Here is a 13,648-nt window from a genome sequence, read left to right on the forward strand (position 1 = left end):
CCGACTGAAAAACTCCCTTCCTTATCTGAGTGGAGTTCGGTTCGTTATGCGGGGGGCATTGTGATGCCTTGCTTTGATCCCCTTGCTCCTCCTTCCCAAGCAGCAGGTACGGCTCAAAGTCGACAATTTCGCCAGCATGCTCGCATGCGACCAGCCAGTCAGAGTGTAAGACTAACTTGGAGCTTAGCTCCTCCTGCAGAGATTGTCTGCGGTCCTGTTCGATCTTTTCGGCATCCTCTGCATCAACAGCCCGCACACTGTCCAGCTGCTCCAGTTGTATTTGTTGGCAGAGGGCGCGCACTTCGCGCTCCACGCGCTTGGGCGCTTTAACTTGCGTGATGAGGATGTTGGCGTGGCGAAATGTGGCACCGAGTGCACCGAGATTCTGAAGCAAGCGGTTCAGGTCCCTGAGCTTTGCGTCGGTGAGTTGGACGGGGATAATGAAAGTACCTGTGGGTTCGTCAATGCAGGGCCAGAGATGCTAATTCAGTTTACGCACAAGTACGTTGCGTCGTTCAGCTTGGCTCCGTTTCGGATGGATGCTTACGGCAGCTCTGGCTGAAAATACGCTCGCCAGATGGTTTATTGTCGAAAGTTTTGTAGCGCAAGCCGATGAGAGGATCCGCCACGGGATGCAAGCGTCGCGAGCTTGTGGGTGGCGTGGGAGGTGTTGCGGAGCGCGGACTAGAGTACCGGGCGCTACTGCCGCCGACACCACTGACACGCAGGTGCGGCGTCGCTACCTTCGTCACATCATCAGTGCGAGCAGCCTTTCGGATCGGCGTTGCTGGCGCTAGCGCTGATGCTGAAGTAGACGGTTGCGCAAGCGGGGACGCTGACGCTCCTTCTGGCTCAGTGGCCGATGAAGAAGCGGGTGACCCAGACGCCTTGCGCTTCTCAGACTTCCCGTCTGTCATGGTCGCCCAAGCAGCGCAGCTCACCAGGCACAAAGCAAGCAGTGTACAGTTCGGGGCTACAAAGGCGGCGCGGCCCGTGCCATCGAGATTAAAAGATCCGTCATGAGCTGTCACATACGTCGCACGAGCTTTTGGGATGTGAATGGACCGGTCCTTTCCCTGCTGTGGCACCGATCGACGGGGCTATGGCGAGCCGATGAGGACGGCTCGGGATGCCTATTTCGTTGCAGTGTATTTCATCGAAGTGGACTCAACGTCATCGCGCAATCCAATGATTCCAATCTCGTCTCGCTGGCGGGATGGTCACTGAAGGTGATTGGCGCACATCACATTTACAGCCAGCAGCCCAGCACGCGTCACCCGGAACGCGCCGCTACACAGGCAGAATCTCATCGAGGAGTCCAGTGTGATTACTATTTTCTTGCGGCAAGCGTAGCCCAAGACCACAAAGCGCCAAGGATGTTGCACAACATGGTTGTACTGTAATGCTTCGCAATACACACACACACTCTCTCTGTGCCGTCGAGACCGCGAGGCGACGGTGAGATCCAAGCAATTTACAATCCAATCAAACGCATCCATTGCCTGCCGGAGGAGGTGGATGGATGTATTGCTGTCAAAGTTTTGCGTGGGGGACTACTCTTTAGCTGTTCATAGGAAGGCCAAAGGATGGAGAGCGCTGCCGTGGTGGGCATTGGGCTTCAAGCGTTGTGTGCAGGCTCTGCATCAGTCTACAGCGAGCCGCCTTTTCAGTCCGCACTCGCAGAACGAGACTGTCTCATCTAATATGCAGGTGGGGATCTGCTCCGAGGCAGGCCCGAGCGCGCTGCTGCGCCACCATCATTCACTACGGTCGCGTTGGGAAGAGAAGTTTCTTCATCTCAGAGCCAACTCGATATGGCACGAACACTGACCAATGTTAATTCCATCCTCCTCTCCAAACCACTCCTCTGCATTCTTTTTGTTGCTCCATCCCTTCATTCAAAGGTAGGCTGGGCAGAGACCACCGAAAGAAAGAGGCAGCATGTACGCGTCCAGGCTCAGATCGTCGGCCGTCATGGCGTCGCGGCGCTGTGCCGCTGCATCATCGTTGCCGGCTGCAGCAGCGGCAGCGTCGTCGTCGTCCGCGCTTGCAGTTGGCCGCAGCAGCACGTCTGCATTCGTGAGGGCAAGTTCGCTGCACACTTCGCGGGTGGCGTACGAGCTGCAGAAGTTCGCCATGCCCGCCATGTCGCCCACGATGACCGAAGGAGGCATTGCCGTGTGGAAGAAGCAGCCTGGCGACAAGTTCTCTGCCGGTGATGTCCTCCTCGAAATTGAGACGGACAAAGCGACGATGGATGTAGAGGCCCAGGAGGACGGTGTTCTGGCAAAAATTATTGTGTGTAAACGCATAGACTTTTCATTGATGACTGGAAACTGAGCCTGACCGCGCTTCTCACATTGTTGCTCATGTAGGTCGGGGACGGATCCAAGAACGTCAAAGTGAATTCTATCATTGCCATTACGGCTGAGGAAGGTGATGATCTCTCGGGGGCGGATGCCCTCGCAGCAGAGGCGGAAACGGAAGCACCCGCTGCTTCGGCATCCGATGAGCCCGCGCCAGCTAAGGAGGGGTCAAGCAGCCCGGCACCCGAGGCATCCAAGCTTGCGGCATCGACCCCTGCTCCATCCAGCGACAAGCCCACAGACCGGATCTTCGCATCGCCTCTGGCGCGAAAGATTGCACAGGAGAAGGGTGTGCCGCTGGCACAAGTTAAGGGAACAGGCCCGAACGGCCGCATCACAAAGTCGGACGTAGAGAATTTCAAGCCCGCTGCCTCCTCCTTTGCAACGTCGCCATCTGCAGTTGCGCCGGCCCCAGGAAAGGTAGCGACCCCTCCACCTGCGTCTGGGTCAGTGACAGCAGACTACACGGACATTCCAGTCTCGTCGATGCGACGCGTCATCGCGCAGAGGCTGACCGAGAGCAAGCAGGGCCTGCCGCACTACTATGTCTCGATCGACATCGAGATGGACCGCGTGCTGCAGCTGCGTGAGGTGTTCAACCAGGCTGCCATCGAGAAGGCCGGGTCGGCGAATGCGGACAAGGCCAAGAAGGCGAAGCTGAGCGTCGGAGACTTTATCACCAAGGCTGCGGCTGTCGCGCTGCGCGAGGTGCCGGACGTGAATGCTGCGTGGTATGGCGAGGTTATCCGGCAGCATCACAAGCAGGACATCTCAATTGCCGTCGCCACGCCCACGGGCCTGATCACGCCGATCATCAAGGATGTCGGCGGCAAGGGCCTGACGAGCATCTCGGCGCTGACCAAGGAGCTGGCGAGCAAGGCGCGCGAGGGCAAGCTCAAGCCAGATGAGTACCAGGGCGGGACATTCACCATCTCCAACATGGGCATGTTCGGCATCACGCACTTTACCGCAATCATCAACCCGCCGCAGTCGGCCATCCTCGCCATCGGCGGGACCGAGCCGAGGATCGTGCCGGACGAGGGGAGTGAGCAGGGATGGCGCAAGGCTCAGATCATGCAGGCTACCATTAGTGCGGACCACCGCACCGTCGATGGCGCGACGGCTGCCAAGTGGATGAAGGCATTCAAGGACGCGCTTGAGAACCCGCTGAGGTGAGTGTGCTTGTTCACTGCTGGGATGCACTGCGCACGGATGCTGACGCTAGCCGGTTTTTTTTCTTTTGCTCCCTTTTCTCCGCACGAGCAGTTTCATGCTTTGAAGCTAGCGAGAGACTCGCTCGCTACATGCTCGCATGCACTGCCTCGCGGTCTCTTTTGCACACCCCAAAAGCCCAACCGAGAAGCGACATTCCTCACATCTGATTCGCACATTATCCCCCCGCACACGTCATCTTGTACTTAGCCCACCCTCCGCAATGATTTTCCCCGCCCTTGTCGCGTTTCGTATATGCTCGCTCTGGATTCAATCCATCTCTCGCATGCAATGAATATGCAGAGTTTGGGTTCTTCGCTCAATGCCCACAGCTGCATTCATCTCCTTCCTGCAAAGCCTCGACTTTTGCGAGAACTGCGATGATCGCCTCATCAGGTGAAAGCGAGGGGGTTTGGGGGTAGGCATTCTCCTTGGGGCAGAGGCTGGGGACGAGACTCAACTGCTGCGGGCAAGAAGGGTTTGGGCCAAGGGTGCGCTCGTTCGGCCGTCCGCGTCGGCAATTTCGCTTCTTAGGTTCATCCACGGGGAGAAGACAGGGTGGGTCGGTGCAGTGATTTATTTGCTATTCCAGTTGTCCACGCCGACTATGCCAACAACTCTACAATCCACGTCGATTTGGCTGGTCCCCTGCATCAGGCTGGATTGCAGATGCCTTTTTGGCTGGTGCACCAGCAAGCCTCTTATGGGCGCGGATAGAGAACCATCGGTGCAACGATGTTTGGGTTGTCCGCAGGCAAGCGAACATGCTTCGACATCGTCCCCATCATGCGGTTGTCCGCAGGCCTGCCGCGGACAAAAAAGGGAAACGTGCCGACGCGGACAGCCAAACAAACCTCCCCTCAAAGGCAGCGTTCCCGTACCCCCCCCCCCAGCAGCTCTCCCCGCTGGCAGTTACAATGTTGCAGGCTGCAACAGTGCCCCCAGGCCCAGGGCCAGGGGCGAGAGGGTAGCGCAACGGAGCTCCGACCGACAGCGCGCGGCCTGCCTGCTGTGGCAGTGGGAGTGGCAGACTGGCAACCGGTCTGGCCCAAGGCCAGTGTACGAAAAGAGCACGTAAATGCAATGAATCTGATGCTGCCAGCACTACAGGGCACCACCATGTGGCTGGGGCCCACGGCGCGCGTGTCGACGCGCGCCGTACTCAGTCACATATGTACCAGTAATAGTCACATTTGACTGGTCGCAGTCTGGAGATCAGTTCATAGTTCCTTCCACTTCGCCATTGTCCGGCATGCGAGCACGAGCACAGCACCTCATCAGTGTCACCACACCGTCTTTGGGCCAGTGCCCAGCCTAGGCATTGTGCGCGCGCACACACGCCAAAAGTCTCCTTTCTCTCCTTTTCTCTTCCTGCCCCCCGACCATCGACGAGCGACGAGACTCAGCAGCACAGCTGCATAGTGCACACGCATGCCTGTCAATTGTAACCACATCATCTCTCCCTCCACCTCATCGACCAACATCCCCTTTGCGCGTCCAGTGTATTCAGTTTCCTTCCCCCAGAGACACCAGAGCATCGCATCTGGCACACAGGTGACAGAGCAGTACAAGGAGGGATCCTCGGCGCTACATCTGTAGTACCGACAGCGGCGGTTGTTTCCTATCGACCCCTTCCCCTCGTTCGGGGCAGCAACAAAGGTGAGTGTGAGCGTGCATATGCTTGCCCCTCGGGGGTCTCACGCGCCGTAGGTAGGACGTGCGTCGCCCGCCAGTGCTGCTTTGGGCAGGCGTGGAGATGTCTGCCTACCTGTCGCATAGCACGCTAGGATGCATCGCTACGAATACCTCGGGCGGCAGCAACGCGCGGCTAAGGCTCCCTGGCAGGCTCCCTGCCTGGATGGCCGGCCCATGTTCGGACGGCGGTCCACTGGTCCTGCAGTCATCCCCCACGTCATCCATCACTCTTGTGCTGGATGCAGCGGCTATCATATCACGGCCAATACAGCACATTCACACCAGCAAGCAGGCAGATAGCCAGGCTCCATCTGCGTGCTAGTCTGGGGCCTCCTATCCGCGTCTGGCTTCACGCCCAGTCCCCTTTGGACATGTCAGATACTGACGGTGGACATTGCCATGACCTGTTTCCTCTTCGCATCTTTGCTGCATCGCAGAGCAAACCAACACAGGGCACACGCCAGCATATACTGAAGCAAAGCTCACCATGGATCTCCGAGTCGGCGGCAAGTGAGTGTTTGCTTCCTACATCCTCCATTTGCCTGTTTGTGCGAAGCAAGCTGACCTCTTGGGCCCACTACATCCTTTGCTGCGGCTCATTGCACTCATCAAGGGTAAGCAAACTCACTCTGGTCTCTCCTCAATCTCGGGTCTGACATGTCTTCATGCTTATCCCACGCGTTTTGCAGTACCGCATCGGCAAGAAGATTGGCTCCGGCTCCTTCGGAGACATCTACCTGGGCGTCAATATCATCTCCGGCGAGGAAGTCGCTATCAAACTCGAGTCGATCAAGGCCAAGCATCCGCAGCTGGAGTACGAAGCCAAGGTGTACAAGACGCTCGCCGGCGGTGTCGGTGTGCCCTTTGTTCGCTGGTATGGCCAGGAGTGCGACTACAATGCCATGGTCATCGACCTCCTTGGCCCTAGTCTGGAGGATCTTTTCAACTTTTGCAACCGCAAATTCAGCCTGAAGACCGTTCTGCTCCTCGCTGATCAGATGGTGCGTGTTGCCTACCTTTAATGAAGCAGTCATTGCAGGGCTTGGATCGCTGACATGTTCCCTATCTTTGGCTGCAAGATCTCACGCATCGAATACATCCACTCGCGTAACTTCATTCACCGTGACATCAAGCCAGACAATTTCTTGATGGGCATCGGCAAGCGAGGCAACCAGGTCAACGTAATCGACTTTGGTCTTGCCAAGAAATATCGTGACCCAAAGACGCACTTGCACATCCCATACAGAGAGAACAAGAACCTGACCGGCACGGCGCGCTACACGTCGATCAATACGCACTTGGGCGTTGAGCAATCGCGCCGCGACGATCTCGAGTCGCTTGGCTACGTGCTCATGTACTTCCTCCGCGGCTCGCTGCCGTGGCAAGGACTGAAGGCGGCGACCAAGAAGCAAAAGTACGACCGTATCATGGAGAAGAAGATGACGACGCCGACAGAGATGCTCTGCCGCGGCTTCCCGAGCGAGATGGCGATCTACCTGAACTGCTGCCGCTCGCTGCGCTTTGACGACAAGCCAGACTACAGCTACCTGCGCAAGCTTTTCCGCGATCTCTTTGTCCGCGAGGGCTTCCAGTACGACTACGTCTTTGACTGGAGCATCCAGCAGCGGAGCAAGGAGGAGGCCAAGGTTGAGAGCACGAGCAGGCAGAACGCCAACGCTGTCAACGCCGCGCTCGCCGCCGCCGCGGGTGGCACGGCCGGCGCAGGTGGGTCAAGCCAGGCGGTCGCCGCCGGCGGTGCAGGCGGTGTCGGATCGCAGCAGCTCCCACGTAGGAAGGTTCTCGCGCAGGGCGAGGAGACCGTCGCAGCCGGCGACGCCGGCTGGGACACCAGCAAGCAGCAGCCGTCCAGCACGCGCCGTCGCGAAGAAGCTGGCGGGTGGTACTAAGCGAACGAGTCAATAGGCGAGCGCGCATGGATTACGCTCAACAATTGGGTTTGACCGCGTGCGTTTCGTCTCGTCTCTTCGTCGGTACAAGCACGAAGGAGGGGAAGAGGGAAGAGAGAAGAGAAGAGAAAGAACAAGACTTGGTTGATCGCATCTCGAAAGGCAAGGCGGACGTATATGGAGCGCTCCTCTCGCCTTTCACTTCACACCACCAGGCAGAAACTCGTACACCGCCTTGCCAATGTGAAGCCCAACACCCCGCTTTTCCTCGCCGAGCGAGAGGGCGCTAGATGGACTTCAGGGGCAGAATGGTCTTCGTTCTCTTCCACTTTCTTTGACTCTCTCTTTTTCGTGCACCTTCATTCTCGGATTCCCAACAAGGCAGGGTGGCACGGTGCGGTACGTGTGGTGGGCAGCAGCAAGGGTAACTGCAGAAGCCGCAATCGAAAGGGCGGTGTATGGGACAGGAGGGGTGATGAAAGGCAGGCTGTCTTCACGTACGGTGATGACGTCAGCCTATGTGCGTGGGCGCATACTATGGCGGTGTTTGTTCGACTCGACTCTGCAAACGCGCGCACAAGATTCATTCTCCTTCCCTACTCTCCTCTCAATACTCGTCTATCATCCTCTCGGTATGCACGCACACGCACGCGCACCCCCCTTGACCGACACTTTCCCCAGCACCATGCATCTCGCCTCTCCCCGTCTAGCAACCCGTCGTCCAGTCCTCCGCTGCCTCCTTCCCCTTCGAACAAAACGGTCTCACCCTTCCACGCAACACGAAGCGCTCCCCTCTGTCGTCCGTCTCGATGTTCCCGGCCGATCTGCATCCTGCCAAATACGCATACGCCACACGTGTGCACATGCACACTCGCATGCTTGCCGGCGCATGCTTCGCTGGCGCAGCTCAACGCTGTACAGTGCGGCAAGTCAGAGTCCTGCAGTCGGGTGCGGGCGCGGTCTTCGAAGATCGATGCAAGGAGCATCGATGCAATGTAGTCATGCGACTGTTGCCCGGCCGACTTTGCACCGCATTCGCATGCCTTGGATCGAGACTGGCACGAGCCAAAGGCTGATGCGCAGCTTTTTGCTAATGGTTTTCGTCGCCGGCCTGCCGCATAGTGGCGGCGTTGTCACCATGGAGAACTATCGGATGCGCTTGAGACCCTTTTTGCGTGTGGGAGATGCAGGACAGCACAGCACAGCCAACGGATCCTTGCAACCTTGGGAGGTGCTTAAGGAGCAAATTGCAGAGATCACCTACTCTTGGTATGGATCCTGGGGCGTGCCAATGAAGTCATGGCGCGATGACAACGTTTCCATCCACTCTCGCCACTCTTCAGTTACTCGCCCTTCCCTTGCCAGCCTGATCAACCTGGATCCTGCGTTACTCCTGCAGCATGGTCAACGAACTGCCAACCCACATCTCCCTTCCACTCCCAGCTGTGCTTCTCACCCTCAACGACCAACCCCAGGTCTCTCATCAACCCTATCTTCCACCCTTTTCCACTACACTCCCACTCCCGATTCCACTTTCAAGATCTCTTCTCCCGCCTTGGGTCTCTCCCTCGGCGCGCGGGCAGCATGCAAACAACTCATGTACACAGACACAACTAAAGCAACGGCAATGCACCTCTCTCTTCCATGATATACTCGAATGCAGCCACTCCAATTCCGCAGTGAGAATTGTGTTGCGCTGAATGCTAGCTCGACCGACCGAAGATGACTTCGTGGCAGTAGAAGTGACATTACATACAATGCGAACGTAAAGCCGTGAGTGGCGACTCTAGCTTAGTCCTTGACGACCAAACCTGCTCGGTGGATGGCGAGCTCTTTACCAATAACGTGCGATGTTCTCTCGACGAGATCGAGCAGCCTCCCCAGATCGTTGGCCCAGACATTGAGCCGATCCTCATCCTGCTGCTTTGTCTCGAAATCCACAATCCCGGCCGGGCGGTCGATCTTAGCGTAGACCGTCTTGGACGACACGAGGTCGGCGAGCGACTGCTCCGCCTGCGCCTGCGGTAAGTCGAGTAGCTGCGCGAGACGCGCAAGCGTGATGCGCGTGTAGTACTTGGATACGACGCGGATGTTGTGCTCGACCACGCGCTTGTGCAGGTCCTCCCACCGCGCATTTCCGTCCGCATCCGGCGCGAAGGCGGCCGAGTTGCGCAGGAGCGGGCCGTACAACGCCTCGATGCCCGGCCATCGCATCAGTTCAGCGGTTGTAAAGCACTTAAGGAGATTCCTGTTGGTCGAAAGGCCGGGATGAGCAGTGTCAGTTGTAAAAAAACCCCAGATACGGGTGCAACCACAATAGAAGAGGTGGAGCTCACTTGTGTTCTTGCACCTTATCCAGATCATCCATGAGCTCGACGCGGGCGATCAGGTCGCTCTGCTCATTGTCGTATGGCGAGAGTATGAGGAAGATGACCACGTTGCGCAGGACGTCCGCTGCCTTTTGCTCACTGGCCTTTATCCGAGGCGTGTTGTAGATCTCTCGGTGGTACTTGCACACGTCAAGGTGCTTCTTCTCGTGCAACGCATATCGAATCATCAGGTCGTAGTAAGAAAGTTTGAGGTACTGAGACAGATAGCAGAGAAAGGGATTAGTTGAGTTCTCACATCGGCTTGCAAGGTGCAAGCTTACGAATGAGGATGGAATGGGAGTGACTCACCTGCTGGTTTGTGTCGTCAAAGAATTTCGTGTTAATCTTCCGGCTTACAATGTTCATCCTAGCGTAGTCTCCGCGCTCGAGGTTTAGGCGCATCTGCTCGAGGATGAATTCGGTTTTTTCTCGCCGGTCCATGCTGCCGAACGTTTCCACGGCCAGCTCTTGTAGCACATCGGCGGCCTTGTTCACGTCCCCTTTGGCATATAGCATATCTGAAAGCATGCGCGTTACTCGTGCTCGCTCAACCTCGACAAAAATCTTTCGTAGATACGAAGAAAATTATCAATTTCTGAATGCGTGATGCGACCCGGCCGTGCTTGATATCGCGAGACACTCACTTTGCCCTCAGTCACCGTTCGCAGCGTCTCTACCAGTTTCATCCTGTCCTCTTGGCTGAGGCCAACATCTCCAATTTGCCGGCCCTCTTCCATGAGCTTGGTGACTGCTTTCGCCTCCTGTCCTTCTCGGTCCATCTTATCCTCCTCCTTCTGGACTGTCGCTCTCTCCTTTTCCTTGTCATCCTTGGCTCCTTCCCCAGGCTCTTGCGACTCATCCCCTGCCATCTTTACGTCCTCCTCCTCTTCCTGCATCGACCCAGAGGTTACATCCTGCTGCCCTGGCGACCTGAGGAAGCACATGGCCAGCTGCACCATCTTTGTGGTGGCCTGCTTGAGCTGGCCATGTTTTTTGGACAGGGAAACAATTGTCTCGCACAGGAGCGACCAATCTGTTGATGCTGTCGAAGGAGTTTCGCGAATCAGAAGCAGTGAGAGAAGGAGAAGTCGAGTCGTGCTAGCGAGGTCGGCGGCCTGTATGCGGGCAAATAGGGTCAGCCAACACGAAACCAAGGAAGCGGCGGCTGTAGGCTGCCAGATCATTGATGCTCACATTTCTCGCTTTCTTCTCGAACACGCCTACCTGTTCGAGAGCATCGGCTAGCTTTCCACTCTGTGTTGTTGTGAATATCCATTCCGTCAGCTACTCTAGCCTGACGACTTTCAAGACCTCGCAAGCTCATGTTGTGCTCACCGTGGCAGCGCTCCGCACCACCGGAGTAAGCTCATCAACCTCATTGGTGTAGTCAGCCTCCTGCTTCTTCTCTGGCGCTGACCCGCTCATTTTTGCGCGCGCTTCACGATCTATTGGTCGAGCACCCTTGCTGATCTGTACACGGTGAGCAGTGATAGCTGGCGGAGTAGCGCTTCTGATCCGCAATGCGTAATGAGGGAAGCTATTTGCTTATTGCTGTGCTAGTCTGATGAAGGTATTGGTTGGTTGGTTGACTGGTCTGTGGTCAACGCGCGGCCTCATACAAGGCTGAACTGGCCTAGTGCCGGCACGATAGCAGCCCTTTACAAGACGGGCTCCCAGGCACGAGACCGCTCGATGCGCGTGGCCAGTCAGTCGGCTGCTGCGTCACCAACAACCACGCCTGTTCCGCACCACCGCTGCCACAGTTCCCGGACTGGATCCAGCACCAGCAAGCGGTCGGCCACATTTGATGGCAATTCGCGCATCATCTGTGCTTCCAAGAGTCTTCAACGATGCGTATCATTGTGTTCAAAAGCTCGCGGACCGACTGATGCTGCAGACTGGAGTGGCCGGCCTTGAGAGCATGGTCATCCTCCAGCTTGCGCAGTCGCCCGAGCTTGGTGGCGACGGGTGACGTCACGCCCGGATTGCTTCGTTCGTCGAGGTCTAACGAACCCTTCTCTTACGCGGTTGACCGGCCGCAGTCGTCTCCAAGATGTGCTTCAAAGCCTCATCGTTCTCAAAGTTTTCATAGTCCGGATTGATGGTGCTCTCCAAGAAGTTAAATACTTCCTCCTCCATGTTGCTTTGCTCATACTTCGCTCCTTATCGGTATCTTGACCTTCTCTCACTCAGACTGGCTCTGAGTGTTCCTTCACTTGCACAGACTTGACGATCCAACCATTCAAGCATTCAGGCACTCGACGTTCCAATCATCTAAGCATTCAAGAATCGAGCAGCAAGCACCCGGGCATTTGAGCATCCGAGCATCAAGCGCAAATAATCACTCGAGATTTTGTCCAAAACAACAATCAGACAACATTAATCTTCATCATCAAAAGTACCCGCACTTTGGTCGCACTATCTATTGAGCAGATCTCTACGCAGCATGCTCGCCGACGTCTATTCACACACCTCCATGGTCAGTGATCTCAACTCCTCTACAACTCCGAAGCCATCTCGGGCTGCCTTTGCCTCTAACGGAAGCAAAAAGCGATACGCCGCCCAGGTTCCTCGTACACTTCCAAATATGGCGTCGTCGACGACCAACGAGGTCCCGAACGCGCATATCATCCTCTCCCATCCGCTAGCACTTAAAGCGTGCTCGAAATCACACGCGCCAACGCTGATACCTCCTTCGCTTGGCCTCCCGTCTACACTGCATGGGGCGTCCCAAGCTATCGGGCGTGCGCGCCGAGTAAGCTCGCGCACGTTCTCGGCGTCTTCCGCTATAAACGCGAAGGCTAACGCCACGCCACAACTCGCCTTTACCCGGCTCATGGCGGCATTGATGCTAGTCGCCATGTGCGCCCTAGCTATCGCGCCTATACAGGCGACCGCCATCCGACCGCATACGAGAGCCTACATCGTGCACTACCCTCATGGACATTTGCATAATCGGCAACTCTACGAGTCTGATCGAATCCTCTTCGCCGATACGAACGCCGCCCGCAGGAGCGCACTACCCGCTGCAACCGCCCGAGCCTTGGCGCGCACGTACTCACAAACAGGGGCAGCATTAGCAGGGGTGAGCAGCATGCCCTCAGAGAAACAACACAACTATCAGAGCAGCTTCAGAGGCAAACCGCACCACTCAATTGCCCACAATCGTAGACAGCAACCCCCTTTGCTCAGTCCCTCTCCCCAGTCATCCTCAGGGGGTGAGAAAAGCGATGCAGCTGCCAACTCCACAGACGAGCTCAGTCGTCGAGCCCCCACAACGTTCCAGCATCCTGTATTGCGCTCTCTCACTGAAGATCTGGGTGAGCGATTCGCGTTCACAGTCGGGAAATTGTAGATATCGCACCATCATGCAAATTTTCAGACTACAACAGGCTATTCACACTCTCAGCAACTTGGCAATGGAGGAGTTGCGGGCTTGACGTTTTGACTTGGATGTCTCGGAGATGCAGCTCCATCATAGAAGCCTGCTATGGCCTATACGTTCTTACAGAACATGGCGTAGCGTAATGGAATCTGACGCGAAATGGCGGAAGACAGCATGTGACGCTGTTTGCAGCCATCCGCGAAAGACCCAATGCAGGTTGGCTCTTCTGCTCTGCTGTTTGCAGGCCATATAGATCACAGTCCATCAGATCGTCCACCTGCAGCTAAATTGACGCACATTTGTTCCAATATGTCCATTCCCCTTCGGCGAGACTTGCCCTTTGCTCACTGCCGGTTATCTGGGATCATCTTGATGCTGTTGGCGTTGACGACGAATGAAGTGTTGGTTCTCTTGACTGGCGATCCACAAAGCGCGTAAGATGTCACGTGCAAAATTGCCCTTGAATGACTTCAAATGCTCTAACAACTGCACACTGTTCCACCGCCTAATACCTTTTCATTTGGGCGGTCCGTCCCAGCGCCTTGCGCCCTCCACCTCGCCGCAGCAGTGGCGATCGGAACCCGTTCCGCCCCTCCCCTCTCCCGTACGCGCATCACCTCTCGCACCAGTAGCATTTCTAACTTTCTTTCATGCTATGACTATCCTTTCACTTGCTTCCCTTACCCAGGACTCATTTTGAACAATCAGTCAAAA

At 56.4% G+C, this 13,648-nt stretch overlaps 4 protein-coding genes across 4 annotated transcripts; 3 read left to right on the forward strand and 1 right to left on the reverse strand.

Moving 5' to 3' along the window:
* Positions 1-1,974: 1,974 nt before the first annotated feature.
* Positions 1,975-3,816, forward strand: K437DRAFT_247849 (pyruvate dehydrogenase; the record flags this gene model as incomplete). Its single annotated transcript, XM_013387294.1, has 3 exons — positions 1,975-2,298; positions 2,376-3,538; positions 3,633-3,816. The coding sequence occupies 3 exons, from the start codon at positions 1,975-1,977 to the stop codon at positions 3,643-3,645; spliced, it is 1,500 nt and encodes a 499-aa protein (XP_013242748.1). The 3' UTR covers positions 3,646-3,816.
* Positions 3,817-5,760: 1,944 nt separating this feature from the next.
* Positions 5,761-7,563, forward strand: K437DRAFT_286379 (kinase-like protein; the record flags this gene model as incomplete). Its single annotated transcript, XM_013387295.1, has 4 exons — positions 5,761-5,772; positions 5,963-6,274; positions 6,353-6,980; positions 7,035-7,563. The coding sequence occupies 4 exons, from the start codon at positions 5,761-5,763 to the stop codon at positions 7,178-7,180; spliced, it is 1,098 nt and encodes a 365-aa protein (XP_013242749.1). The 3' UTR covers positions 7,181-7,563.
* Positions 7,564-8,861: 1,298 nt separating this feature from the next.
* K437DRAFT_257083 (putative RPN5-26S proteasome regulatory subunit) lies at positions 8,862-11,108 on the reverse strand. The gene is made up of 6 exons (XM_013387296.1): positions 10,885-11,108; positions 10,744-10,803; positions 10,194-10,664; positions 9,859-10,113; positions 9,517-9,764; positions 8,862-9,428 (listed from the first exon to the last, which is right to left on the reverse strand). The coding sequence occupies exons 1-6, from the start codon at positions 10,972-10,974 to the stop codon at positions 8,972-8,974; spliced, it is 1,581 nt and encodes a 526-aa protein (XP_013242750.1). The 5' UTR covers positions 10,975-11,108; the 3' UTR covers positions 8,862-8,971.
* Positions 11,109-11,995: 887 nt separating this feature from the next.
* K437DRAFT_268806 (uncharacterized protein) lies at positions 11,996-12,904 on the forward strand (the record flags this gene model as incomplete). The annotated part of the gene is made up of 1 exon (XM_013387297.1): positions 11,996-12,904. The coding sequence occupies one exon, from the start codon at positions 11,996-11,998 to the stop codon at positions 12,902-12,904; it is 909 nt and encodes a 302-aa protein (XP_013242751.1).
* Between the last annotated feature and the right edge of the window lie 744 nt (positions 12,905-13,648).

The sequence above is a fragment of the Tilletiaria anomala genome, assembly GCF_000711695.1.
Source record: "Tilletiaria anomala UBC 951 chromosome Unknown K437scaffold_52, whole genome shotgun sequence".
NCBI classification, from domain to species: domain Eukaryota; kingdom Fungi; phylum Basidiomycota; class Exobasidiomycetes; order Georgefischeriales; family Tilletiariaceae; genus Tilletiaria; species Tilletiaria anomala.

Bases quoted from the DNA above. Each gene is read 5' to 3' on its own strand.
- K437DRAFT_257083 (XM_013387296.1), bottom strand. From the start codon at position 10,974: ATGAGCGGGTCAGCGCCAGAGAAGAAGCAGGAGGCTGACTACACCAAT. The intron at 10,804-10,884 runs GTGAGCACAACA...ACAACAACACAG, and splicing joins TGGTGCGGAGCGCTGCCACG to AGTGGAAAGCTAGCCGATGC. The intron at 10,665-10,743 runs GTGAGCATCAAT...GCCCGCATACAG, and splicing joins TCGAGAAGAAAGCGAGAAAT to GCCGCCGACCTCGCTAGCAC.